The following is a 21,120-nucleotide window of genomic DNA, read 5'->3' as shown; positions in this document are numbered from 1 at the left end:
ACAAATTCATTGATGAGGAACGACTTAAGACAGTGTCCCTGAATATGGCCAAATATCCATGAGGTTTCTTGTCTCAAAGTGAAATTGAGGGAACACACGCTTTGGGTTACTGATCTTTCCTGACTATGTTTCAAATAATAAAGAATCAAAATGATTTTTAAAAGGCTTATTCCAAACTTAAAATACAGAAAATCTTTTATTCTGAAAACTGCTGAAATGCGATTTTTAACATTTTGCAGTCAAGTTTGGGGAAGTTTGTACAAAGAAAATTGCCAAAACCTGAACATAAGATTTTTTTAAAAACTTTTTTTTTTTTTCTTCTAAACAACATTTTCCAAAATTTTTAAAAATCTGCAATAAACTTCATCTGGTAACTGTAGAAGGTGACTTTTTTCTGTGTGTGCTTTACAATTTACAATGCCTTACATGATGTTTCACGTCTATCTATCTGTACGTCTTTTTTCTCGTAGAAAGTGTTCATATTTTCTGGAACTTTTCGGAAGAATTTGGATCCTTATGGGCAATGGAATGATGAAGAAATATGGAAAGTTGCAGAGGAGGTAAAACCATTCAGTGTCGTTTGTGTCCCTCTGCTGAGGTGCTTACAGCGGAGTACAGCGTAGGTCAAATGATTGGCATATCTCAACAAAGTGCTGAGAAAAGATAATGCTAGGCTATAAACCGCGTTTCCTTATTGCCTAATAAAACAGTTGCCTTTGTCAGAGTTAAAGAAAAATAAGATAAACTTCCGCACAGCACAGTCTGAGCTATTCGTGCAGTGATTTAGCATAGGCGAGGTTAGATGTATGAGAGAAAAAGCATGGAGAGAGATGAGACTGAAAGATCCTGTAATTTTTTGTCATTTTAATGCTTTGCCAAACATATGACGTTTCTATAAAGTGTTGTTTAACTGAAATGCGTACTGATGACTAGCTAACATTTTGGAGGCCAGAAAAAAGGGGGATTTTCTGTGGCCTGTCCTGGATGTAAGACTGGTATTATTGCAATAGGAAATATTTACACTCAGCTTAGAAAAACCTTTCACCAAAAGATTTCCCAGTTATTGCAGTTCTTGGGCCAATGTAGAGCTGGCTGGGAAGGAGCTCTCTCTGACATTGCATTCAGGCTTATGCACAATCTATGTCACAGGCAGCTGCCTCCTTCATGGAGAATAAGAATCAGGGACCATTAGATTTTCTGATAATTTAATCTTTCTTCTAATTTAATTTTATGTTGAGGTTTTACCAACATTTTTGTTTTCAGATTGCCCAGGATTAGGGACCAGATTTTTACAGTTCTGCTTCCATCTAGAGATAAAACTCCCTGCATTATGGTTGTAAGATGCCACCTATTGGCTCTGACAGTGTTTAATGAATCGCACGGGTGTGTACTGTGCCCAAAGAACAGGCTGCTGAGAGTTAAGGGAGGGGAAGTGCTGCAGCCTAGAAAGCAGGTGTCTCCTTCCAAGTAACAGATGACCTAATCAATACAGACTCAGCAATGAATTGGTGCCGTTTTCCTTGTTCATAGCAAGTCTCCAGTATCACACAATGCATACAAGTGTGGGAGTTAATCTGAAAGCTTCCTCTTTTCCCATCCAGGAGGTTAACTCTGTCTCTGCTCTCAGTCTGATGTTTATATAATTTCTTTCCTGTCTTTGGAAAAGGGGAAAGTGGACACTCTCTATGCATAATTTACTGTTAAATAAAAACATCACTACATTTTTGGTTAAATGAAGTGTCAGGAGCTTTTCAGCCAGTCCTAGCAGAGACAAGGGAGCACTCAGCACTGTGCTTCTCTGATTCCTGAGACTGGGGGGAAAAGTTGAACGTCGATTAACATTCCCTCTCTTGAAAAAGACGAGTTCTGCTGCTTTTGAGGGTGGTTTTCAGTGTGTGTGTGAATCAAGCCTGGGATTTTAAAGAGCTAAACTGTATTTGTACCAGTGTGAAAAAAATTGTTTTCAAGTGCTCATCACCAGGGAGTTTGGTAAATCTGTATGTGATACAGAGTTTTTTAGTTAATAGGCAAGAGAGTGCAAAGCAAATAGAAGAGAAAAAGGGCTGTAATACTTTTTAGTAGGAGTGATTTGATTGTTTACAAAGTTCATGCTCTTGAAACTTGGCTTGCTAGAGGCAATGAGTCAGTGTAACTTCGGGAGCGCGGCACAGAAAGAAAGCTGACTTCCAGCTTATCCCGGATCCACAGTGGCTGCTGAGGATTTAGACAGTGCTGCTGAGATCAGCAGCAGCTTTTGATGTTCCCTGCAATCAGCTGCAGAGAGCAAAGTGTAGTCTGGACAAATGTCAGATGTTTCATTTTTCATTGCCCCAATATTTCAACACCTGAATCTGTCAGACTTTGGGGGCTAAATTGTGCTCTTGCAGGCAGCGGGCTGGACCCGAGAAGTACACAGAGAAACCTCATGATGTTTTAAGAAGAAAGCGACTATTCCAGACGAAAACCTGTTGCAGAATTTCATTAAAGGGCAGCATTTATGTTAGGAAGAGGAGTGAAGAACAATGCAGCTGCCTTGATTTGCTTATAAATAAAAGCATGAACTCTTCAAAAATACAACACATGCACCCACGCACCACAGTTTTGTATGGTTTTCACATTAAAAGGAAACACAAAGGAATAATTCTTTTCTTTTTTTTTTTTTTTTTTCTCCCTGGAATGAAAACAAATTGCAGATCAGTAATATCAGTAATATTTCAAAAATTTGAGGCGGGGCTCTTCACAATCCACTAGGGTTGCACTGCACTTTCATAATGTATTCTGGAGCAATGCAATTCACATATGTTTTCTAGTTCTCATATTTTACAACCATTTCTCCGTAAATGCCAAGAAGCGTGGCCAGTTTGGACACAGGGAAGATGCAAAGCTTTGGGGTGAGCACAATGCACTTCCCGATGTGAGCTCTGGGAGGATCCACCAGAAACAACCTCCTGTGCTGGGTTTCAGTTTCTGGTATGAGTGAAGCAGCTTCCCATCCCAAGCACCCCTCTAAACATTTGGTCATCGGTGCCAGAGGAAAGCCCGTGATGCCTTCAGGCTGAGCAAAATGTACAAAAATGGCCTTTGAGAGATCAAAAGGAGCAGATGGAAACGCTCTCAGAGCCATAGAGACAACCGCCATGGTGACCTGGGTTATTTTCTCTGTTGATGTAATGTAGCATGTGAATTTTGCTTGTTTCTTTTTACCCTCCTAGTAACCAAAGAGGCCTGGTTTCCTTTCAAAAATCTCCCTCCTTAACATTACCAATGACGCACATCACTTCTGGATAAAAAGTTTAAAATACATTGCTTTCCCTAGCCTTCTAACTCAGAGGGTTTTGGTCAAAATGCCAAAAGTCATTGTATGTGACAAACAAACGAAGCATTAACTCAGCTTCCCAATGTAAATCCTAGCATGTTGTATGGCTCAAATATTTCAGCTCTTTTCACGCCATCCAGTTACTAGCTTGTAGTCTTCATAGGACAGATACCTGTTTTCATCAGTTTATATTTTCTGTTTACTGTCAGAAGTGAAAGGCTAGGAAATTAAAGGCAGTGGTTGTCATACCCACAATGAGCAGTAACTGTACCTCACTGACTTCTTTTCTTTTTCTCTCCGGCAGGTTGGGCTGAAGTCTGTAATTGAGCAATTTCCAGGCCAGTTGGATTTCGTTCTTGTGGATGGCGGCTGTGTCCTCAGCCACGGGCACAAGCAGTTAATGTGCCTTGCCCGCTCAGTCCTCAGTAAAGCTAAAATCTTGCTGCTTGACGAACCGAGTGCTCACCTAGATCCTGTGTATGTATCGTTTCTTCTCTTATGAAATAAGAAAACCAGTCAGGCAGCACCCCCTAAAGAGACCTTTTGTAACTTCTCTAGTCTGGTACTAAATCTGATTTCAGCTTCAGGAACAGACCCCGGTGAAAAGGGAGGCATCAAATGTGCGACCTCAGAGGGTGCCTATGGGGAAGAACACAGTCCGAGGCTGTTTCCATCAGGGCAGCAATTCATTCCCAGTCTGCTGGCAGTATTCTGGCCATGCTGGCTGTGCTGCTTTGACCAGAGGATGTGAAGGAGGGAGCGGGATGTGCAGCCACATACACCGTACCTGTCTGTACCATGCTGAATTGTCCATAGGGAAAGGCCAAACAGGTCACTGGACACACTCAGTGCCGTTGCACCCTTGCATACCTGTGGGGGTGTATGCTTCGTGCTGCAAGCCAGCCTGGAACAAACAGAGTGCTACCAGAGAGCCCAATGTCCTGCTGCCTAATGCAAGCTGGTAGGACCCAAAGTGGCCTCAGGGGAGCCCTGCGAGGCCATAAGGCCAGACAGCGTCAAAAACAGTGTTTGAAAACCTTGGGTGTTCCTCCACCTCTGCTCAGGGCTGTAGCATGCTATTCCTTGCTGTTCTGTGACCATCACAATGTAAGGTAAGCGCTGAAACTGCAGGATGCTGGGCACCGCAAACATTAACAGAGGGGAAGAGACGTCGTCCCCCAAAGCTTATGTCAGACTGGGATTTCACAGTGAGTGAATTCAACACTCTGAGCTGACTTAGCTCCAGCTCAGACAGCAAGAATGTAAATTAGGCCAGAAGAATGCGTGTTGTGTAGCATATTCAGAGATACATTTTAGTAGTTCTGCATGGAGGATCAGAGAAGTTTAGTTACAACCTTCATGTTATAGCTGACGGGTGCTTTCACAGCACAAGTGCAGTGTGCCGAGACACCGCAGAACTGTACTTACATGCTGGTGTACACGCACGTCAGCTCTGCACCATGCAGCTAGGTGATTAAATACTGTGAATAAAGTTACAGATGGTGTGGGCATGTACGCTGCAGTCTGAACACTGATGATTATTTGCCTTTCAGAACTTCCCAAGTGATTAGAAAAACTCTGAAGCACGCATTTGCAGACTGCACTGTGATACTCTCTGAGCACAGGCTGGAAGCGATACTGGAGTGCCAGCGGTTTCTGGTGAGCATTTCTCGTAATCTGGGGACAGTTATCTCATTATGTTTGACAAATGCGCAACATGCGCTGAGCAGAATTGATGGCAGTGGCTGTACTGATGAAGTCTGCTGCTCCGAGCTCACAGTGGGCATCATCCATCAGCTGAGCAACCTTGTCACCTGCATGGGAGCAACATGCTCCTGTCTGCTCTTCCCCGAGGGCTGTTGTAGCAATCTACATCCAGATGAGCTAGGCCACAGCCTGGAAGGGCTGGATTCTCCCTTTCAACCACTGCAGGCTAGCTGGTTGCTGATCTTGGTGCCCTGCATTGGCAAATGGCTCAGGGACTGAACAGCAGAAGTAGAACAGGCTGCACTTGTTCTTGGGTGATAGGAGGGTACAGAGGGAAGAGGGCTTTCTTGAGAAAATAGCTGATGGTCAGTCTTTGATTTCTTTCATAAAGCCACTTGAATATTCCTTTCTTGTTTAATCAAGGTGGCTAAGCATTAAGGTCTTGGGGTATTTCCTTTGTTATATAAAAATGGTTAGCAAAGGAAATAAAATGCAACTTACATAATCGTTCTTAAAAATGACATTCCTTTCTCTGTAGATTGTTTACTCTTCCACGTGAGAGGATCTTCATTCCATTAGCAGAGTGAAACACCTTTTTTCAAGTATATTTGATCGGGTGCACTTGCAGAGCGGGAGGCACGCGGCCTGGTTAATGAGCAGGTTGCACGCCCTTTGGGGCGCCCTGCTCCTGTCTCAGCACTCAGCCTTAGCCTTTGCCAGCACCCGGACCCCGTGCTGGGCACGGCTGTGCTGCAGCCAGTGTCGGGAGGTCTCCCACCTTCCGAACAGCCTAAGCAGAGCTGCTAATAAACACCTGCCAACAAACAGCTCCTTCTCATCCGACCTGTGCTGGCAGTGCCATGCCAGCAAGGGAAGCTGACTTTTCTCCTGTCATTTCCTTTCTGACAGAGCAGGCTGGCACAGCCTCGCTGGGCAAACCTGTTGTCCTTCCAAGCAGAGGAGAGCTGTCTTTTTCTTGTTTGTTGGGAAGAAAGCAAAGCAGGATTTCTGGCACTTTGCTGGCAGCCATCTCCCTCTCCTTGTGAGATAACTGTGTTGTAATAGTCCTGCAGTTAACACTTCCATAACTGCATCATCTCAGCAGTGCCAGGGAAATACCACAGTACCTGGGGACTTTGGCAAGTTATTTCTGCATTAAAAATTGAGTCTTCAGGAGAAAGCAACAAGCCCAATGGCATGCTGCAACTTGAGCAGTTGGCACTTTTGCCACATGTTGAGTTTTTAACGGCTGTTCTTACGGTTGTAATTAGACATTTCAAAGCATAAACTAGACTTATCCTGGTATAAGAAGCTCTCTGTCATGTCTCTGCCCTGCTCTGTTAGCTGTGTTAGCTGCACTCTGTCAGCACTGGCATTAGCCATCTAATGGAAGGAAATGTTTCAGGTAATCGAGGACAACAAAATGAAGCAATATGAATCGATTCAGAAGCTGCTGAATGAAAAGAGCTCCTTCAGGCAAGCCATCAGCCACGCTGACCGCCTTAAGCTGCTTCCAATACATCGCAGGAACTCCAGCAAGCACAAGCCTAGACCCAAAATCACCGCCTTGCAGGAGGAGACAGAGGAAGAAGTGCAGGAGACGAGGCTGTGAGATGTGGTGCGGGCACCCTTCTTTTTGGAGCAAGCTCTCAGCAGTGCCCCGTGGTGACAGGACCGGCACTTCTGAACTTGTAGGACTGCACACAAATGTACCCTTGCAGGAAGCATTTGCTGCAGTGACTGCATGTGCATTTGGGAATGACTTCCCTTCTGTGTGCGGGTTCTTATGTTCCTTGAAGACATGCCACTTTTAATGGTAAAACCAGACCTCCTTTCACAAGCTGCTCTAATTCGGTACAAACTAGGTGGCACGCAGAAGTAACCTGCTTAGCCCAATGTAATTGTTTCAGAAAACTTTTAGAAATGTTCTTGCTAGGGTGAGAGGTCCAGGCAGCAGGCAGAATGTTAGAAAAATAATCAAACCTGGGTGGAAAATGTGAAAATCAAAATGTAAAAGGTTTCTTTGGATTCACTTCCTGAGAACAAATTAAGAGATGCTATCAGCCACACGCACAGCATACTTCCTCCTCTTTGTTCTTCATGCAGCAGCAGCAGTTCCTACCTAGCAGAAAAAGCCAAATGCCCTTTCATAGCGGCGTACAGCTCCGTGTGCGTCGGTGATAATGAAGGAAGAGAGGATATTGACTGGCAAGCCTGTCACCATCTGCCCTGTCTCCACAGTTACAGGAGAACTGCAATTTCCTCGGAAAACCTGGGAGGCTCAGCCCGAGCCTGCACACACCTGCAGGCTGACAGCAGCACACACCGGAGGACAGGACTCCTACAGAGGAACTCCTAACAGTCTGCACATGTAGGTCTGGCACCTTTACTTCTTACTGTGGCCTAAAAAATAAAAAATAAAAATAAAGGAGAAACCTCTCTGAAGTAGACTTTAATAATGAAATCAATTTTTATACTCTTCTGGTTTGCAGTTTTGTGATGAAACTGAACTTTCTCTAGGATATTTTATTTATTTTAATATTGTTGCAAACATTTATTAAGAAAATGATGTATTTTCAAAGTGATTATGTACTATAAAGAAAAATATATTTGTACAAAAAGTTTTATATTTGGATTGCATTCTTTTTATTTTATTTTTTGCCACTGGCCTTTGATGTCACATTACACTGTCAGGAACAAGGGCACCCTCAGAGTTAGGCCGGGCCCTGCCCCATGCTGTCTTTGTGCACTAGCGGTACAGACCTCTGTTATTATTTTTATTTTCTTTAACTGGAAAAAAATAAACACGTGTGGAGCCACCCCCCAGAGCCCTCCCCTGAGGGAGCCCACCTGGGGCTGCTGGGGGGCAGCCGGGCACCAGGGCTTGCTGCTGGGCCCCAACCTCACTCCTCAGCAGCCCTGCCCGGGCCCTGCCTGGCCTATGTGGTGCTCTGGGGCCCTGGAAGGAAGTGGCAGCCCCCAGAGCTTTTGGAGAGGGTCATGGTGGAAGGAAATGGTGTCCCCTGGGCACTTGGACAGGGTCACAGCACTGCCAGCCCCACGTGTTGCGTTTCCTCTTCACCATCAAGTCCCAGTACAGAGCTACTGTGGTGTTGACAAAACTCCAGCCCCAGGGCTGGAAATCAGGGCTGAACTCTGATTTAACTAGATCTTCTGTGACTTGCTCCATTTATGAACCACCTCAGCTCCTATGGAACTATTATTTTCTTCATTTTTATTTTTTATTTTTGCCATGGCCTTGTCCCACTGCCACTTTAGCTTTCATGGCCAAACAAAGCCAACAGCGTGCTGAGGCAGCGTGGCTTTTGACACCCAGGCTCCGTCCCTGCTCCCCACTTCCCATTTACCCTCTCACTGGGCATCACCAGCTCCCAGCAGCAGCCCCCAGGTCACACAGGTCTCTTCCAGGCTAGGGAGAAAGGTAAATACAGTAGAGGGGACACACGTAGATGCTGCTGATACACACATTTCAGATAAAACGCTTCGAGTGAGTGAAATAAACCGCCAGCTGCCTGCCCCCAGCCCCTTGGGGTGCTGCATAATGTCCCAGCCACCCAGCTGCAGGCCCCTCTGCCATCAGGTCCTGGCTCCCATCACTGCACCCCACTTCCCAAAGCACCCTGGCAAGACGCTGGAGTTGTTCTCTCCCTGCCCTCCGAGGGAGGTCCAAAAATTCTGCTGCAGCCACGGTGCTCAGGCTGGGGCAGGAGATACCTTGGTGCCTGCCTCCCTAAGGAGGAGTAGAAAAGCTGTCCCCCAGCAGGTTTGAGAAGAGCACGTTACCTTCTAGAAAAATCATTCTGGGACCTGGTGGGGTAACAGCTGCCAGGGCTGTTTGCCTGGACCTAAGCTGGAAAGCTGCACGCACTGTTCTTGGTGGAAAATAGAGCACAGTAGAAGGACAGAAAGGAGAATATAACTCAACAAAATGGAAGAAAAGAATGATCAACAATGACTTTCATAAGCACAGGCTGAACGTTATTTAAGAGGATTTTCTTCTAGTATGTGCTTTACTCCATATACATTTGATAAAACAAGCCAGACATAAAAAAGAGCGCCCCTCCCAAAGCACTTTGTAACTTGAAAGCACACACCTACACTATTAAAGGGGTGTGTGTCTGCGCACATGTGTAATAAATGCCAAGGAGCGTGCTGACTCTAGTACTACAGTACTACTTTTACAGCCTGCTATGAAGAAGCCAAAAAAGATTAAAAGAGTGAAATTGCCCCACGAAGGATCTGTAGCCCTCCTTACGCACAGAGGAGAAGGGAAAAGGGCGGCCAAACTGCTCGCTCAGCACCAAGAACCTCTTAGGACAGCAAGGGCCACCCAAAGTTAGCCTAAACAAACTCAAATGTACACATCGACTCATCTTCATAAATCTTACGTACTAAATAACTACACAAAGCAGCTTGATCATCGTCATTAGCAGAAACTGCTCGCTGGGCTCGAAGTAGTCTGCTGTTCCAAAAACCATTTCTGCTTTCACAGTTGCTTAAGTGGTACCTTACCAGCTTTAGCATTTTATGAATCTCTCTGTAAGCTCCACCTCTCCTATTCACACAAACTTTATGTCCCTCTGCCTGTCCCACCAGCATCAGAGCTGCCCAGCGCCCCATTCCCACCTTCCTGGGCTCTGGGGGACCACACCACACTCCTTTGGCTCCTCAAAACGTGGCAGTTCTGGGAACCTTGGGAACCACTTCTGATTAATTCTGAATTGGTGCTTATTGCTAGAGGCCAGTTCAGAACTTTAAAATTTGTTGCATTTTATTTACGTACTATATCTAGAAAATAATCTTGATATATTTTTCTCCTTTTTCTGTCAGCTTCATGTTTTAGCTCTACCACAACTCAGCTATAATTTAGCATTGCTTGGCACTGGGGAGAAAAAAAAACACCATGTAGGACAGTGGGTACAGTTATTCATTAATGGACAATTAACTGCCTCCTAAAAATCTTGCAAAGCCAGCAACATGCAATCCATTAACCTATTTCCTTTACAAACCATCATATTCCCCACCAAACAATTTCCTGTTCTGAGTATAAACAATACTACTTCTAATTTTATTCACTAGCATTCTATGCCTAAGACACAAGAAGCCATGGAGATGAAAGATTTTGCCTTTTTTGAACCCAAATAAGAGTAGTTCACCGATCCAAGTGAAGTACGAGATGTGCCATTTGCAGCATCACGGAAAGAAACTGGAGACAGTGAAGCCTCTAACTCATGAGCAGAGCCTTGCCTTGCTTCTGCACGATCTATCCCAATAACAAAGCACTGGAGAGGCCAGGCTCGCATCCAGACTATTTCATGGTTATGTGAGGGCAGGAACTGATACGGCCTAATGAGAGCTTAGCAGTTTGGAGAGAAGACTGAATTAGCAGATCTGCAAAATACCATGTGATTAAAGATGTATGAAGATCACAGACTGAGGTGAACTGACAGACAAACGGAATGACAGCAGGCAGAAGTCAACCAGGTAAAAGATGCAGATGGAGAGGGATTAGGACAGCAGGCTGGAAAGAGAAGATAACGAGAGGATTTAAAGGCAATGCTAAATTTAGCAACAGAGACTTTCAAACAATGAGCAAATGATCAAAGTTACCCAGTCTTCTGCAGCTTTTCATTCCAAGTACAGCACAGAAGACTTTTTATTCTCACAGACAACAGACAGCCTGAAAATATATCTAAAAACAGGCTTTAGGACACTGTGCCTAAGATGGTCTCACGCAGAAACACACTGCTAACTTTTCATCTAAATGGGGCCTGCCATTTCTAAGGTGTATCTTCAAGGTAGAACAAATCTAGCTTTGAATTCAGATTTTTTTTTTTTTTCCTTATAGCTCTTAAAAATATATACATTTATTGCTATTATAAATCTCGATATTGCAGCTTGTGTGGTAAGTACTGCACATAAAGGATGCTAACTTCTGAGAGCCGTTTCTCTGATCTACGGCACTTCACAGCTGACTCATTCTGCTGTAAAATCAACTGTAAAAGCAGCATCCCATTTTTCAGCACCAAAATTACTATAAAAAATCAGCCTTTACAGCAATCACCCTTATTCAGTTGCATATAACTACTACTATTGCACAAAGTATTGAAGTGTTAATAAAACAGCGGTTACTGAAAATCATGATGGTTATACCATGAGGGAAACAATTACAGAAATAACCTTCTAAAATACTGTATCTATTAGAGGTAACACAAACATACAAACTAAGAGACAAAGATAGACGATATGCAGTACAAAAATTTTATTGACATGAGTTTGGGATGACTGTTCTACATATAAAGGTGAACTGGTAGGAAACAGTTTTGTCGTTTTTTCCTCTTTCAGATTTATCTTGAGAAAAAAAGCTACTGTGGAAATGATAGGCGTGACCATGTCCATAGCTCTCAAAACCATCTCCTGATAACTCAACAGAAGGCAACTAAGTCTGACCTCAAGATAACTCTGTATTTTCCTCTACATATCCAATGAGGTTTCTAGACAGCAAGTGTTGCCACGTTATAACAATGCGCAAGTAAATAACTACTACCATAAGGAGAGACTGGGGAAATATTCCCTTCATAGAGACTCTGTCCTGGGAAAATGTTCTGCCTCTGTAGTGGGGAAAAATGAAAAAGACTTCATTTTCACTGCAACTCAAGTATCATTTCACAGCAATTACATCTTAAATCCACAATAGAAATTGATAATTACATAGTAACTCATGTTATTACTACTCCATTATCTCTTGTAATACTGTAGTTAAGCTTGTGCTCAAATTCCTTTCCAGTAAAATTTGTTTCTGTAAAACACTATTATTTCTTGGGTACTTTAAAGAACACTAATGAAGCATATAATTTTTTTTTACAGTATACAAGAAAAACTAAGTTAATAAATGACCACATTTTCTTCAATTTATCAAAGAATAAGAGTCTGAGAAAAATAACTTTTATTGCATTTTAATTTCTCAATCTCTTTCCTTTCTTTGAAAGATGAAAGTTGTAACACAAATTCGTGACATTTAAGATGAAGAGAAGCTTGGGAGAAACAGAACTGCAATTCAGCAGGCAGATGATGGGGAAATCAAAGTATTTAATATGGCTTGTAGCTGAAAGTAATTGATCTGCACTTCTGATCATTTTAGTTATTGCCACATTCCATTAATTTTTCATTAACTGAAGATAAAAACATGTCTTTAAAATGCATGTACAATAGCTTTAAGCCAGTACTGTACATATTGTGCAACTCATTTGAATGCAATTTAATACGTGAACTTAATAGAATATATTTATGTACAGTATATACACAAACAGAATCTTGTGGTAATACCCCTGAATATTATCATTTAAACAAGAGTGATTTTCATAACAGAAAGAAAATCTATGAAGGTGGCAAAACTGCCAGTTTCTGACATTTAAAACAATATAATATCCAACTGATTTACATACAAATAAAACTGTGGTCCTGTACAAACTTTACATTACAGGGAAACAGTTTATTTTAAAAAAGTATTTACAAATTTGAGTACTTGGTTCTTTGCAATAGAGATTATGCGAACACAGAAAATTGTATGGTAGGCAGGTTTATTTATTAAATTTTTCTATTTGTTCTTTTTTGTGCAAATTCCAAATCTCTCTTTTTGTGTTGTTATCTGCCTCTATTTGCCTTGTATTACTGCTGCTGCTTTTTTTAGTATTCTGAGAAGGCTGGGTGATTTTACTTCTAGGTATAGGAAGAAAAGATTTAACTCTTGAACCACCCAGCTCTGTCTTCGATTTACTGTTGCTGCTTTCTACAGTTCGACTGCTGCTGAGAGGACGGGTTCCATCCTGTGAATAAAAAAAGCATTTTTTGTATACATAATTATTGTACTTGACCTGAAAAACAACCATCCAACCCTCCACCTCTATAAAACCTTTGTTATTTGCAGTTCTTTGCAGTTTAATATGTAATTAATATGAGAGTGTGTTACTACTTGGTGTAGTAACTACGGCTTTTTTTTTTCTTCTATGACCAGAAGAAAATATCACAAACATATTAAAATACCAAAAAAAGAGAAGTCAATGGGGTTTTTGCATCGGCATTCAAAAATCTTAACTTTCATTCTCAAATATCGCAATTTTCAGAGTCACAAAACAGATTTTTTTTTTTCATCACAGCAGAGAAATGACAGCTGCAGCCACAGCTAAAAGGGAAAAATGGGCATTTAGTTATGCCTTATATTGTTAGAAGGAATTTTAAAAGTAAAATAAATTCACTAGGAACAAATTATAGTGGGAATGAGCAGGTCAGCTGACTTGCCAAATTATCTAAGCATCACTACTATATAAAGGGCTGATTTGGACTGTCTGAAATTAGTGTGTTTAGAGAAACAGTCAAAAGCAGGATACCTAAACATGGGTCTGCAATGTTAAAATTGCTTCCATTCAGTGAAGTCTGTTCTCTGCATTTCAAGTAAAATTACAGACAATATTTTTAACATTTTGCATGTTTGAATATGAAAAAAGATGATGGTCAGGGTGGTAAGTCATCTCATCTAACTTCAGTTTTTTTAATGCTTAGGTGCACAAGTTAAACTATTTTCAGGGCTACTATTGTACTGGCAGAGAATAGGCAGTGTACCTCCAAAAAACAATTTACCACAGACAGACAGCATCTGGGTTGATCTCTAGAGGAACCCAAGTCTCTGAATGCCCATTAAGAGAACACGGACAACAGACTCTGGGCTGGCTAAGGTTAATTGAGCTGTATGGTCACAAGTACTCTCAGTGTTCAAAAACAATAGAAAAGGAAATTATCATCCAGAGAATGAAAACTAAGGTGGGAATAATACATCTTTACACTTAGTAGGGTTGTTTAACCCTTAAACAATTATTTTTAATTTCTGTAAAAAAGAACAGATAGTGGACCTGATAGATATTCCAGTAGTATTCAGTGTACCTTCCCACTCTGAAGCTGCTCTTAAGTTAGTAAAGTTTGTTCACATTTAGACTATCTTTTTGCAGAGCCACCAACCTTATAACAGTGTGTTGCTTTTGGCATCTCATAAATAATATGCCAAGACAACTGTACAGCAACAGATAGGCAGAGAAATAAAACTTTTAAACAAGAAAATCCTACTTTTCAAAAACCCTGATTATATACCTTCTCAAAATCTCTCTCACTGAAAGCTCTAACATCAGAGTGACTCAATTCTACTTAGATAAAAACACTTAGGAAAAAATTGGTTTGAAATCTTACGTATTTTGGTAATCACTGCAAAAGTGGGTACAAAAATAAACCATGAGCCAGCAATTTTAACTCAAGAATTAAAAAACGTTTTCAGCTTTTGCAAACTTATTAAATAGATTTACTTTTTCTTTTTTTTTTAAAAAAAAAAAAAAAAAAGGAAAGAAAAAAGAAACCAGAGTTTTTATTTCTCTCAAAATCTGATACAAATAACTTACAATGTTGAAGGAATGTTAACAATACTTGGCCTAGGGAGATGGCTTCATATAAACATGAAAAACGTGTAGTAGATACATCCATTGTTTAATAAATCTTAGTTTCCATTAAGACACATAGAAGAATCTTGGCATGGTGTGTTCAACGAGTTTCCTAAGAATCACGACAGTTTATTCTCATAATAAACAGGGCACTGGAACATTCATTCTTTGTATCCAATCAGGAACTCAGATTTTAGAGACACCTAAACTCTAGACACTTTTACGACTACTACAAAACTCTTCACCTACCTTTTGTTTTGTTGTTTTACTTGGGTTAGTACCACTTGCTGAAAATACAGGATTGTTCTGAGAGTTGTTGAACATCAGTAGTGCATCCTTAGAATCTGCAATCTAAAAAAGAAGAAAATTATGAATTCTTCACACAATAAATTATGTTTCTGTTTGCCAAATTTTGGAATCTTGACTTGATTTTCATGTAGTTGCATAATAAGAATGTATAGTAGCAATGCATAGATATCCAAAGAACAAATAAAATAACTTTCCTCTTACTCTCGACAGAATTTAAAGGGGGAGGGAAAGAGAGTGTTAACATTGACCATTGTCAGAGAAGACTGAACATCTTTTCCAGAGCAATACTGTTTAGTGGAGCTTAAGGGCAGTTTCCCGTTACATTTTATCAAGCTTCAGGGATGTCACAGAAAGGAATGATCCTGTTCTCTTCCTCTTGCCATGTTTCTTTCCTGCTATTTTCCATCAAAATTTGTGACCATGAAGTAACAGATACAATCTGATCAGCCTTCTGACCTCGCTGAAAACTAGGTATTTTATCCTGGGGCATGGTGACCCGATTCACTCTGCAACTGCAAAAGTACTCAGTCCCATCATAACAGAGGCAGCAGGAACATGCAGTGAAAGCACAAATTAGACAGTTGACGTGCTTATTTTGATGGCAGCCTGAAATTACATCACACAAAGCAAGCATACAACAGCACCCTTACTTCCGTAAGCCTCTACCAGGCAGTTAGGGAATTAACAGAAATTACAGCCATGGATGGTTCCACCCATGATGAGGAAACCGAACAAAAGACAGTGACATCTATCTCCTTCCTCATCTAACCCACATTTCCTTGAATTGTCAACAACCAATTACATTTTAAATGTTATTAAACACAACTTGAAGTTGGTTACCATTTCTTTTAGCACATCCCATTCTTTCAAGGGCAGATACCATTAGCTGAGTTAGTGATTAGCTGACCAGCTTGGAGAATGTGACTCATCCAAGTATTGCAAGTACTTTTTTTATTAAAAACAAAACAAAACAAAACAAAAACAAAAACCTACAACCAACCAACTCCCCCCAAAAACCAACCGACCAAACCAAACCAAAAATAACATAAGGAAGGCTTTAATTAAATACGTTGAAAAATCTTCCCAAACATAGCATTTCTTAATAAAAACGTGTTTGTCTTCTAAGGATAAACAGAATACTTAATAAAGCAAAACTAATGAAACTATTGTTCAAGGAGATCCTAGAAGATATAATGAATGGAATAACTAGACAACAGCTTAGGACTGAAGAAGCGTGCTTGCTCTCTCTGTGTTTCAAAAGACATGGATCAACTGCTCCAGTCTGAACACAGCCTGCTGTCACAGACATCTACCTCAGCTTTGCCAGGAGGAAAACAAGGAAAATTTAAAAATAGCCATAGCTACAGGGATATCTGGATGCTTTTGTTATGGAAGGAAAAGTGAGAAAGATCCACGTCCCTACCTTCTGCTCAACAGGCCTCCCATAACCCCCCAAAATCCATTCCAGCATAAGTCTTAGTCATAGACTTAGGAGTCTTGCAAGCCGCCTTCACCCTCTTCTGCCAGAAAAAAGAATTGTGCCAATCCATTCTTTTTTGCATGGGACAGAAAAATGTAATTTTGCCTACACAGCAGATGAGCTTTGAGCCAGTTCTATGGCTAATGAGATTACATTAAACAAACAAAATGTGCAATGTATACTAAGAAAAACTTTCTCTGTCTTTAGGACTGAAAAAAGTTTCCCAGAGGAAGCAACGATAACAAGAAAGATAATATGGGGAACAGTAACGCAGAGAAAGCTATTGTCTGTAGCACTTATGAACTAATAAATTTCAGCCTCTACTGCAAAAAGCTCTGCGATACAAGACAGTGAAGGTGTAATTTAAAATAATGTGTATTAAACCAGAACACTCTCCTTCAAATGTATTATTTATTAGTTTACTTTGGTTTATTGCCAGCTAACTTTACAATTTTTTTCAGTTCAAGCAGTGCTTATAAATTAAAAATTTATTTTAAGCGTGTAGCAAACAGCTGCATATGGTAATTATGTAAATTATTTAAAAGCCTTATGTTTACCTTGCTTATATCAGGCTCAGATTTGCTGGAACACATACTTTGAAGTTCCTGCACAAGATCTACTTCATCATCAGAACCAAGGGACAGCCTTTGCTCTAGATTTAATGTTCTCAATTGATCCTTCTCTGAAGACCTAGTAAAAAAAAAAAAACAAAAAAAACCCATCCAAACCCAAAACAAACTATAAAAAAAAACAAGATATAGAATTTCAAAAATAAATACTATATACACCTGGAAAACAGTAATTTATTTCCAAATGTTTTTACTTTTACAAACAGGAAAAATAATTAATTGGCAGTAACAGTCCCGTCTATTCAAATTATTCTCTCTAATCTGAAATTCTAAGAAAGAATTATTCTGCCCACTGTATTCAAAAAAATTTGTCTTTTTTTTTAATGAAGCAATCAGTTTTATTCTCATCTCATCATTGGACTTAACTCCAAATATTTTGATTTTAAAAAACCAGCACACTGGAAGCCTGAAGTATTCTATGCTCTCTGTTCCTGTGAATATGGTGGCATAAAGGTTTCGGACTAAAGTCAAATTTCAAATGCAGTTCCATGTGACTAATTCATACCCTTTCTTAGAGAAACTCAGTATTATTTAGATTAAAGTGCAGGTATGGTACAACTGCAAATTGCCATTCAGTAAGCTAAAACAGCCAGAGGAGGTTTTTGTTTGTTTGTTTTGTTTTTTAAATAAATGCCAAGTGAAAAAAGCATAAGGTTGGCTTTTTATGGCTGAATAGATATTACATAATACTCTTAAGTCATATGTTATTCTGTTACATAAAAAGAACACAAAGAGCTGCAAGTTTTGAATTACAGAAATTGATTCTAAAATTATACCAAAGTGTACAAATTTTATTTTCTCTCAGACATGAAAATTAAATGGCTTTCTTTTATGCAGTTGTAAAGACAAAACATTATCAAGTGCAAACTCTTCATCTGTTCATTGTTAGCTGCTGGGTTACCACACCATTTCAAGATCTTTATTGCTTCTACGTGTTACAAATATCAAAGATTAAAACTTACTTTGTGGCAAGAGAAGCTCTTTTCTTACAGTTTGGTTGCAACACATTCTTAGATTTTACACCTGCAAAAAAAAGAGAGTTTGAGTTATTAGTGTATTATTACGTCTGCTGAATTCTTCAAAAAATCTGTGATAAATGGGGAAAATGTATTCCCATTTACTGGCTAATTACATCAATAAAGTCTTCCAAAGTTCAGAATATATCCCTTGAAACTGTTCAGAGTAGCATCAGGGCCATATGGGACTGCTAAAATAGCAAAAGTGATGCCTTTTTGTGGAAGTCAGAACATCAGATTTCTGTGCAAAGCACTGTTACTGGTTCTCTCAAACAGAATTCACTTATGAATGTGTAAAGATTTAGCTTCATTTAAGAAAAATCAAATAATATGCCCTTATTTTTAATAGGAACAACATAGCAGAAATGAAATTAAATTCAGCACGTTTAAAAAAATATTATTTATAGATATTAACTTGACTCCAAAAGCATCTCTGCATACAAAGTACAGTGCTAACCATCCTACTTCAGTTTATGTTCATCTGAGTTCTCCAGATCATAGTGGGATCTTAGTGGGATTAGATTAATCTTAGTGGGATTAGATTTATTCACAATTCAAACAGAGAACTAGAAAGCAGAACTAGTACATTAGATTTGCAGTTCAGCAAAAGCAGATTTTTTTTCTGAATAAGAGCTGAAGAAATGAATAGCTCAATTTAACATTAAAAAGTACCAGGCATCAGGTATTTCAGTCTTTTATATATAAGGCAACTGAGATTAAAATCTTCCTGTTTTTAAAATGAAGGAAAAAAAAAATCCTCTCTAAATTCCTTCCTAACACTCCTGTCCAAAGGAGAGTTACCTTCATTCTCAGAAAGCAAAACCAAGTAATTTGGTTTTGTCCTCTAGAAGTTATTCTGTTCGATATGGTATTTGGTTACAGCATTCCAAAGTTTCCCTTCTAGACAGATGTGTAGTTGCAAAAGAATGAATGTTGCTTCTACATATATCCAGATGATATCCCTTTGTAGTAAACTGCTTGTTAGATGGCTTATGTTCTTGAGGTGAAAACACATTTCAAAAGTGTCAGCTACTAGTAGAGCTTCTGCATTTATACACACCCATAAACCCGGTGACATAAAGCCTTACATGATATAACTATTTAAAAAACAAAACAACCCTCCAAAACATTGTGTGTGTACTCTAAATCAGGTGCTGATTTAAGGGACGAAGGAGAGAAGCAATCAAATAATGAAGCTTCCTCACAGCCAGTAGTGAGGAAGGGAATGACAGAGCACCACTCACAGCAGTAAGATGTGTAACTATTGCTCTATCTCCCACCATCAGAGCCAAAGCCTACAAGCCTACCTCATTATCAGACAACAGGACGGGCATTATAAAAAAAAAAAAAAAAAAAAAAAAAAAAGAATTGATTAGGTTACCTCATAGTGACATAGAAACAATTTTGGGGGGAAAAAGTCATTTTTTTATGAGTAAACATAAACAAGTGCTATTTTGTAGCCAATTTTAAATTCATGATGTGGAAAAAAGTTACATTCCTACCTACTCAGTTTAAACCCCCCCCAGTTTTTTCTTTTTGTTTCCCCACAATTCAAATAGAAAACTTTACCTTCAGTATTTGTCTCCTGCTTATTCCATGACTGGGAGGATAAGTGGCCTGACTTTTTGCGAGGACTTGTACTCACTTTTCTCCAAGAAGCATTCTCTCCCCTTTTCTTACCACAATTTTTGTAGCTTGAAACCATGGATAAAGGAAAGTTCCCACCCTTAAAATCTGCTATGTAATTATCTAACTCTGAAACAACAAAAAAATAAAACAATGTTAGAAAGAACTGTTGCAAATGGTGCTTCTTTGACTAATTTGTACAACTTTGGTACGTTATGTTTTGTGGAAGTTTTGCAAAAGGAACCAGTTAAAAGCCCTGCTTTGGCAATACACAACTATTTGCCTTTCTGATTGCTCGCTCTTACCTGTTCTGGGTAGAGGACAGCCATGTAAAACAGCTTTATTTAGCAAGATACTGAGAGCAGCTTTGACAACAGCCTGTTGACCTTGACTGGGATTTTTTTTGGCTATTGTTTGTCCTGGTACAGACGGTCTCTTCACAGAGGCTCTGGAGAGTATTGCTTCTTGAACTCTGGGAGCTATCACAGCATTCCATAACTTGGACATCCACCTGTAGGTGCACAAACAACCCTTTAGCCTCAGAGAAAATTATCAACCCCCCTAGATTTTGTAGTAATACTTTGGGTAGCACATCAGATTTTGTGCTTTCAGGATGCACATATAATCTGGACATCCCATTGTACCCAATATCAGCAAGGAACTGGTTTTATTAAGGCAGGCTTTATTTGTTTGCTTTATATTCAATTTGACATATTTTTTTCTGATGGATTTGGCAAACTGTTTGCCATCTGACGCTTTTCCTCTTTCAAATGTGGACATAAACCATCGTTTTCTTTCTAAAGCTTAAAGAAAGAATGTTCCAGAAAAATGTGTATTCATGTATATTAAAAAGAAAGAAAAGCAAGCAAGCAACCAACCAAAACCAAAACAAAAACAAATTCTCTTTCACCTTTGCCAGCACATGGAAAAGTTTCCATGCTTGCAGGTGTTCATTCATAGCGTATTTGCTGCCAGGGTGGGAAAAAAGAGCTATTCAGTCCTGATCGCACCCTTTCTAGTATTCTTCCATTTCCAAACTTGTCCAGCTTGCATGACCTTTCTTTTTGTACAGCTGCCTTGCTCTCTCTCTCCTTTTGTTTATTTGATCTATGGTGAACTGTGTTTCCAGGATGCTGTGGATTTTCCAGATTGTCTGGTTTAGAGACTGGGTCTGATTACAAAAAAAAATTGATTCAATGGGATGTGGTTCTTGTTGGATTTTTGTCTAAGAGAGAAATATTACACCTTCTTTAGCACAGGAGTGAAAAAAAGTGTATTAACAAGTAAATTAGTGGTATTTGTCACAGCTTACAGTTCTCAGGGGAGAAAGGCTAGCAGTTTCAGGACTGAGGCTTATTTCACACTGTATCGATATTTTTAAAATCAAATACAACTTTTTTTTTTTTTTTTCTCCTCATTACCATCTTGTAGGAGGTAGATGAGTAAAATTTAGAGCTACATAGATTATATCCAAGGTCTATATGAAATTACAGGCTATAATGATGCTTGAGATTTGCAGAAATCCATTCAGAAA

The 21,120-nt window shown here is 39.7% G+C and overlaps 2 protein-coding genes across 4 annotated transcripts in view; one reads left to right on the top strand and one right to left on the bottom strand.

Moving 5' to 3' along the window:
- The window catches only part of CFTR (CF transmembrane conductance regulator), an 88,107-nt gene extending 80,463 nt beyond the window's left edge, over nt 1–7,644 (top strand). For both annotated transcript variants that reach the window (XM_035319480.1, XM_035319486.1), the window contains 4 exons: nt 471–560; nt 3,621–3,793; nt 4,870–4,975; nt 6,429–7,644. In XM_035319480.1, coding sequence (XP_035175371.1) covers nt 471–560; nt 3,621–3,793; nt 4,870–4,975; nt 6,429–6,635 — 576 coding nt within the window. In that variant the 3' untranslated portion in view covers nt 6,636–7,644. The remainder of the gene's footprint in view (nt 1–470; nt 561–3,620; nt 3,794–4,869; nt 4,976–6,428) is intronic.
- Nucleotides 7,645–11,291: 3,647 nt separating this feature from the next.
- Nucleotides 11,292–21,120, bottom strand: part of CTTNBP2 (cortactin binding protein 2) — an 84,987-nt gene continuing 75,158 nt past the window's right edge. Inside the window, exons 18-23 of one of the 2 annotated variants that reach the window (XM_035319458.1) lie at nt 19,892–20,097; nt 19,530–19,715; nt 17,907–17,967; nt 16,873–17,005; nt 14,776–14,877; nt 11,292–12,870 (exon numbers count right to left, since the gene is read on the bottom strand). In XM_035319458.1, the coding sequence (XP_035175349.1) occupies nt 12,625–12,870; nt 14,776–14,877; nt 16,873–17,005; nt 17,907–17,967; nt 19,530–19,715; nt 19,892–20,097 (934 nt within the window). In that variant the 3' untranslated portion in view covers nt 11,292–12,624. The remainder of the gene's footprint in view (nt 12,871–14,775; nt 14,878–16,872; nt 17,006–17,906; nt 17,968–19,529; nt 19,716–19,891; nt 20,098–21,120) is intronic. The other variant, XM_035319467.1, reaches the window with a different exon arrangement.

Source organism: Oxyura jamaicensis, chromosome 1, assembly GCF_011077185.1.
Source record: "Oxyura jamaicensis isolate SHBP4307 breed ruddy duck chromosome 1, BPBGC_Ojam_1.0, whole genome shotgun sequence".
NCBI classification, from domain to species: domain Eukaryota; kingdom Metazoa; phylum Chordata; class Aves; order Anseriformes; family Anatidae; genus Oxyura; species Oxyura jamaicensis.
Note: the sequence above shows the minus strand (reverse complement) of the source record. Positions and strands in the feature narration are given on the sequence as shown.